The sequence below is a fragment of the Triticum aestivum genome, chromosome 2B (assembly GCF_018294505.1).
Source record: "Triticum aestivum cultivar Chinese Spring chromosome 2B, IWGSC CS RefSeq v2.1, whole genome shotgun sequence".
In the NCBI taxonomy this organism is placed as follows: domain Eukaryota; kingdom Viridiplantae; phylum Streptophyta; class Magnoliopsida; order Poales; family Poaceae; genus Triticum; species Triticum aestivum.
The window spans coordinates 775,782,611-775,789,677 of record NC_057798.1 but is presented as its reverse complement, the minus strand read 5'-3'; the positions used below and the strand labels follow the sequence as shown (position 1 = coordinate 775,789,677).

The following is a 7,067-nucleotide window of genomic DNA, read 5'->3' as shown; positions in this document are numbered from 1 at the left end:
AAAACCTCATTTCAGGCACTTAAAAATGATTAAAAATAGCTAAAAAGATCAGAAATGCATACAAAGTGGACCTTATCCATAAAATGTGGTCTAACTCTCGTGAAAAATTGTGTGATGCCCTTCTAGAAAATATTTTTGATAGCTGCTTCACAAAATCCCTCTATTTTCAATACTTGGAAACTATTTTAAACTAGTAAAACGCCCGTGCGTTGCTACGGGCTATACTGTATATAAATGAATCAGACAAATTATTAATATTGAAACTTATTTCTCTCTCATACACCAACCTCAAGGTCGATGGCAGGTTCCCGTGATCTAGTGTAGCAACATAAAAACTCCACCCCATGACACACCCTTATGTTTTCCTGTCGGGCCCTCCCCTTCCGCTCGGTTTTCGCCGTAGTGAGACATTTCTCGCTGGAGCCCTCTCCTTTAAAACGGGATGACGCCCACCTCACCTTCGCCATCGCGGCCTCTCTCCTTCACACCATACTTCCCCACGAAGGGATTGCATTTAGACGTCGAAAAAAAATCGATGATGAGGGGGTCATGGAGGAGGGGTAGAGAACGAACCGGTGAAAGCCAAAAAAACCTGCGTACAATGTTTTCTCCACCTGGGTCATAGAGGAGTCCCCCTGGTAGAGGAGTTTGGGGAGAAGAGGACGGCGACGCGAGAACACGTCAGGAGGATCGCAAGGAAGGCACGCTGGTAGAGGAGATCAGGGAGAAGAGGACGGCAGCGCGAGGACGTCGGGACTATCGCGAGGAGGGCAGGTGATGGGAGGATTGCGTTCACATACACGTTAATGGACCAGCCCAATGCTGTGATGTGATGATGTCAAAGGTGGGCGAAAGATAGGAGTGGTGGGATGAGGTGGAGTGAGGCGAGACTACCAACTAAGATATTAGTAGTAGAGATTACTGAGAGTTGGTATAACATACATAATCATAATCCTTATGGAAAATGTTAGGCTGAATCTTTGAGTAAGTGAATCTATCTTGTAAACTCCATTGTAGACCATGCATACACATTATTCTCCAGAAGAACTGGTGCAGATTATTTGAAGGAGCTTGATATCCCATAGACCATAGTCCTCGTGTAGTCTTGCATTGAAAGATATAGGTATGTAAGACAATTAACTTGGAATGAAATAGATAATTAAATGGAAAAGAGAAGAACTGAAATGAGGTAGAACTTTCAGTAGGGTCACATTTCATTACTCAGACTAACCAAAAGTTTCAGAACCGAGTTCTTGGAGCTCTTTGTCTTTGAGGTCATCATTCTTTATAATCTAAAACGTGAACATTTGGTTGGTAAAGAACATTACGTGTTAAATATGACATGTTATAGCAACCCTAATATCAAGACCACCTCTCATGGGCATAATCAACTCCCTAAAGCCTCTTTTTTTATCAGATGCATAATGCACATCACTTACCGAGGAAGATTTTAGCCTCTTCAACATAACAATCGGTATCCCTTGTCAAAGCTCACACCAAAATTACTGCACATGTAATCATTCTACCCTTTGATTGATAGACTGAAAATAAGCACACAAAAGATAGGAGCTACTCACATTCAAACTTCTGCCACAAGCTCGTTGATGGTCATGCCCCTTCAACATGTTCACACATAGTGTGTCAAAAAATAATATTCCTCCAACCAGCCCATACAGAATGCCTCAAATTGGCATGATAAAACAAATCCAGAATGCATTATTCATTGAAATAAAAAAAATGAAAACATCTCAAACCAATATGTATGTAGAACCTGAAATTATATCTTATGTATCAAAATGACTATACAACCTTCCAAAAAGCGAAGGAGGACCATACATAATACAATACTCCTTTCCAGCGCTTTACGTCGCCCGCCTCCCAATGCATCTCTGGTCATCTCCATGGCCTACAGGAGGCGCTTCACCTACAGCAGAATTTTGGGATAGGAATCCCTTCTTCACCTACATCAAAATTTCGAGATCCCAACACTATCAGGCTAATACAAAGATCCATGAGAAGTGTGAACGTACCAACGTCTTCGGGTATGCATGGACTGTACGGGTAATTGATTTGGGAAACGTAGGCGGCGATGCTGGCATGGCCGACGGCACATGATGCTTCTATAGTGAGACCGGTGGTATTATATTAATTATAAATTATTATAGGAAACGTAGGTATTATAGGAAACATAGGTATTATAGGAAACGTAGGTATTATTAATTATTATTAATTATTAATTATTATAGGAAACGTAGGTATTAATTATTATAGGAAACTACGGCACATGATGCTTCTACAGTGAGACCGGCGGTATTATAGGAAACATAGGTATTATATTAATTATTAATTATGATTATTAGAGAATTAGAGATTAGAGATTAGAGATTATTTCTTTCCTGAAAATCTATTATTTGTTTCCTAAAGCAATTGCATTAATGAGAGAGATCCGTTGATTTGGCTAAGGTAGGAAAGAATCTATTATTTGTTTCCTAAAGCAAATTGCATTAATGGAAGAGATCTGTTGATTTGGCTAAGGTAGGAAAGAATCTATTATTTGTTTGCTAAAGCAAATTGCATTAATGGGAGAGATCCGTTGATTTGGCTAAGGTAGGAAAGAATCTATTATTTGTTTCCTAAAGCAAATTGCATTAATGAGAGAGATTCGTTGATTTGGCTAAGATAGGAAAGAATCTAATATTTGTTTGCTAAAACAAATTGCATTAATGGGAGAGATCCATTGATTTGGCTAAGGTAGGAAAGAATCTATTATTTGTTTCCTAAAGGAAATTGCATTAATGAGAAAGATTCGTTGATTTGGCTAAGGTAGGAAAGTTAGATCCGTGATCTTTTGTCATTAGGAAAGTGTTGAAAATAAACCGTACCGGACTACCAACTCCTCCATTAGGTTTTTTTCGCTGGTTAATTTTCGTAGGGTTTTTTTCGCCGGATTGTCTTGGGTGCGATCGGAGGTTAGGCCCTGGAATGCGTGAGGGCAGGTGGGGGCTTCGGTACGCGGTTTTTTTGGTTCGTGGCGGCTCAGTGTGAGGTGGGACGAGGTACAAAAAAAACCATGGGAGGTAGGATGAAAAAAACCTGGAAGCGAGACTACCAACTGCTCCATTAGGAGTAGAGATCACTGAATTTCCGAACCAATCAGAACTCGTCCCACGGATCGATGACATGGCGCCCATCCATCCATCCATTCATCTCTCCATTCCACATCCATCCATCCATCCATCTATGCATAGAAAAAATAAATAAAGAGATACCCCCACCCCCACCCGCAGCCCAAACCCCTCCTCCCTCGTCCCCTCTCTCGCCGCCGCACCCAAACCCTAACTCCACTCCTCTCCCCCGATCGAGATGCACTCCTCACAGCCGCCCGCCGTGAGCGATTCAGCCGATGCCGCCGCCAGCGCCCGCGCGCCACCACCCGCTCCTCCTCTCCTACCAGATCGAGCCGCCACCTCCCTCCCCATCCCCGCGCGCTACCATCCGCTCCTCCTCTTCTGCCCGCGCACGCACAGCCTTGGCTCCTGCTGCTCTTCCCGATTGAGGAGGGGGAGGAGAGCGAGAGGGGTAGCATGGTGGCCAGCGAGGGGAGCACCATCACGGGAGCCGCGTCCTCCCGGTCCACGGCCACGTCTTCTGCGACCGCGATGGGCAGGGTCAACAACCTCGACCTCAAGGGCGTCGGCCTCGTCGGCGCCCTGCCCCCCACCTTCTCCTCCCTCGACGTGCTGCAGGACCTCAGCCTCTAGACCAACGCGCTCTCCGGCCCGCTCCCCTCCTTCCGCGGCATGGCGGCCCTCCGCCACGCCTACCTCAACGACAACGCCTTCTCCTCCCTCCCCAAGGACTTCTTCGACGGCCTCGACAGCCTCGAGGAGATCTGCCTCGACAACAACCCGCTCCTGCCAATCCATCTCTGTTGTTCTTCTTCTACCTCTGCCTCGACCCCTCCTCCCCTTGTATTCTTCTTCTACCTCTGTTGTTCTTCCTTTCCACATCACATCTCAAGTGGTCGTGTGTAGGCACTGTACATCCATATCATCTCCTTGCATGGTGAAGGTGACCAGGCCATGGAGAGAAAAGCTCCTGCCAATCGCGGTAATTTTGCTCTGACCCAAACGCTGCTTACCTGCCTTCTGCATTCAACAGTACATATTCAGAGTTATCTCATTGGTTTCTTTGGTGAAGGACGGTGCAGATCGACATCGTGAAGGACGGAAACATATCAGGTCACCTATGTATGCGAGAGGTTTGTATGCTTCAGTTGCTGTAAACCGAAGATTCTGCAAAAATATGACATGTCGTCTTAATGTTTATGACATGTGTTTTGATACTGTATACGTCGTCTTAATGTGTTTGCTGCCGATATTCAGAGAAGAATAGTGATGACAGTATATCTAGAGTGTTTGTGATAGTTAAACATGTTTGTTCTTTTTTTGACAAGGTGAGTATCCAGCAAGTACATGCTCACCAGACAACCCTAGGTTTGAATTCCTTGAGTAAAAGAGAACTACTGAATTGCTTGAGGTTTGAATTGCTCTTGTACATTGCCTGAGTTATCACAAAACTTGCTCCTGTTAATTATTCAGAGTAGCTGATCTGGTGCAAGCTGATGCAAGCTAATTTTGGAGTAGAACACTTCAAGTAAAGAATGTGAACTTAATGGAGTAGCTGATGCAAGCTGATTAGTAGTAGAACACTTTAAAGTATCAAGTTTCTGGAGTTCCTGTAGTAGTCGTACTGTCAATTTCTTGTCAACTTGCTACTCCTGTCAATTTCATGTAGTTCCTGGAGTAGAGTAGTGTGCCACTCTTGTTTGCTTGCAGGAGTAATTAAATGAAACATTTTCAGTTAATTAAAATTTGGTGTAAACTGCTTGCTTGCATCAGTAGCGCACTACTCTTCTTGTTTGCACCACACACGCACGCACACACTTGTTTGGAGTAGGTTGGAATTAACTGAAACTCTTTTCAAACTAAATGAATCTTTTCAAATGATCATTTGATCAAAGATCAAATTATCAAATGAAAATATTCAGTTAACTTTGACTGAAAATATCTAGGTACTGAATATTTCCATTTAATCATTCATTTTTGTGCTTGCATGCTGGATTTATTCTTGTATGCTGGAATTTTGGTGTAGCAGTAAAGTTTGCAAGCATGGAGTAGTATGCTTGTATGCTGGAATACACAGTAACAGAAGTAGCATCAAGTGTACACATAGTACACACTTGTGCACAAGTGTACTCTAGAGATGTAGCATCAAGTGTACTCCAGGAGTATTATCCTGTTAAAAAATCGTGTTTAAATTTACATGGTGCACATTTAAATTCTTTTTTAAAAATACTCATGTGTACTCCAACAAGATCTACTCCAGGAGTATACACTACAGGATCACCATCTTGATCTACTCCAACAAGATCAAGATCAAGAGTTTATCAATGCAACAGCTTCTTGGAGTACTCATTGCCTGCTTCTTGACCGGGATTGATACCATTGTTGTAGTAGTTGACTTTGTGGTTCTTGGTTCAGGCTCCTAGAACACGTGTGGTGTACCTCAGAGCTGCCTTTGGAACAACCATGTCTCATGTGTCTGACATTGTTGGACCGGTGAGATCTCGTCGCTATTTCCTTTGTGTATTTCAAGTGAATGCTACTTAATGTGAGTTGTCTTAACGAAGTCTTGTCACTTTGCAGACTGGGTTGGTGTATGCCGTTGAGTTCTCTCACCGGAGTGGTAGGGATCTTGTCAACATGGCCAAGAAGAGGACCAATGTCATCCCCATCACTGAGGATGCAAGGCACCCGACAAAGTAACGGATGCTGGTCGACATGGCTCAAGTTGTACCAGATCAAGGTATCTTGCTTTCCATGTTCGCCCCTTTCTTTATGCTTGCTAGTTGCATCTGGCGCAAAGCTCGGTTTCTTTTGCTCCTAATTCAGTGTCGCAGCTGCAGCTCATTGGTTGCATGGTCTTCGGTTTTGTTGTGCTGATTCGGTGTTGTAGGATGTACGTAGTAGTGTCTTCAAACCTTGATGCATTCATTCGTTGTGTGGTCCGTGGACGAACTAGAATTAGCTGGTTCACTCGGATTAGTCTGTGTTAACATAGTAAGTTAGCACGACCATGTCTAGTGAGATATATCAGCAAGAGCAGCTGCATTTGCTTCAGTTGTACTCTATATGTTTGAGAGAGATATATCTTTAGAATATTGCCTTCATATACTATCTAATTTCTGCAGTTATTGAAGTTAAAATGCATGATGCTAGTGACTAACCAGAAAAGTTCTTTGAGTTCCATACATTGAGTAAAACATTTCAATCTGTCATTGAGTTAGCTATATATATCCGTGATACCAGTTATGTACTGTGACAGTTTCTCGTATTTTTGTATTATACTTGTATACATTATTCCTATTTGAAGTCATCAACTAAGCTGTTGTAAACATTCCTGCCATGTGTTGCTTCCTTTTTCATGCTTTGCTACTATAGATGATTTGCTTGAACTGAGATGATTGGTGTATTTGTGCTTATAACTATGCTTCTATGTGATTGTTGCAGCATGACCCAACCAAATAAACATTTAGTGCCTTGATCTAGCTCTAAAAGTGTGGTGTTACCTCTCTATACAGGAGCTCTGGGCTGAAGAATTTTGAAGAAGCTTGAAGCCCGACAAAGTAAAGAGTAGAAAGTAATAATGTAGTGGTAGTTATGTTGTACAGTAGCCAGCATATCTGGTTGTATGAACACTATTGTAAATACTGTAATTTCGTATTTGTACAATAGTCAGCATATTTGGTGCTAATATTGGCTATCATTTTACAGTTTCATATGTTGTCTTGCCATTTGAAATATTTTTCATTTGTTTATTGTGAAAGTGTGAGAAATAGAAAGATGACCAGTGTGACAAACAAAAAGGCCAAGGCCCAAAAAGTAGATGGAATGTAAAAAGGCTGAGGCCCAAAACAGAAATGGACTATAAAAGGGTTGAGGGTGAAAAAAAGTACTATAAAAGGTAATGGCCAAGAAAAAAAATGTCGAATTGTTGGGCTAGGC

General features: G+C 42.4%; 1 protein-coding gene across 3 annotated transcripts; it reads left to right on the top strand.

The window, feature by feature from the left end:
* The first annotated feature begins 3,299 nt into the window (after window positions 1–3,299).
* LOC123047321 (vegetative cell wall protein gp1) lies at window positions 3,300–6,841 on the top strand. 3 transcript variants are annotated; one of them, XM_044470840.1, is made up of 5 exons: window positions 3,300–4,110; window positions 4,211–4,261; window positions 5,544–5,621; window positions 5,709–5,868; window positions 6,644–6,841. In XM_044470840.1, exons 1-4 carry the CDS (start codon window positions 3,364–3,366, stop codon window positions 5,826–5,828), a joined length of 996 nt encoding a protein of 331 aa, XP_044326775.1. In that variant the 5' UTR covers window positions 3,300–3,363; the 3' UTR covers window positions 5,829–5,868; window positions 6,644–6,841. The 3 variants fall into 3 exon arrangements, 2 of the variants coding, with proteins under 2 accessions (XP_044326775.1, XP_044326776.1); XM_044470841.1 differs by having other exon boundaries at window positions 6,573–6,841; XR_006422940.1 differs by having other exon boundaries at window positions 4,201–5,621.
* Window positions 6,842–7,067: the final 226 nt, after the last annotated feature.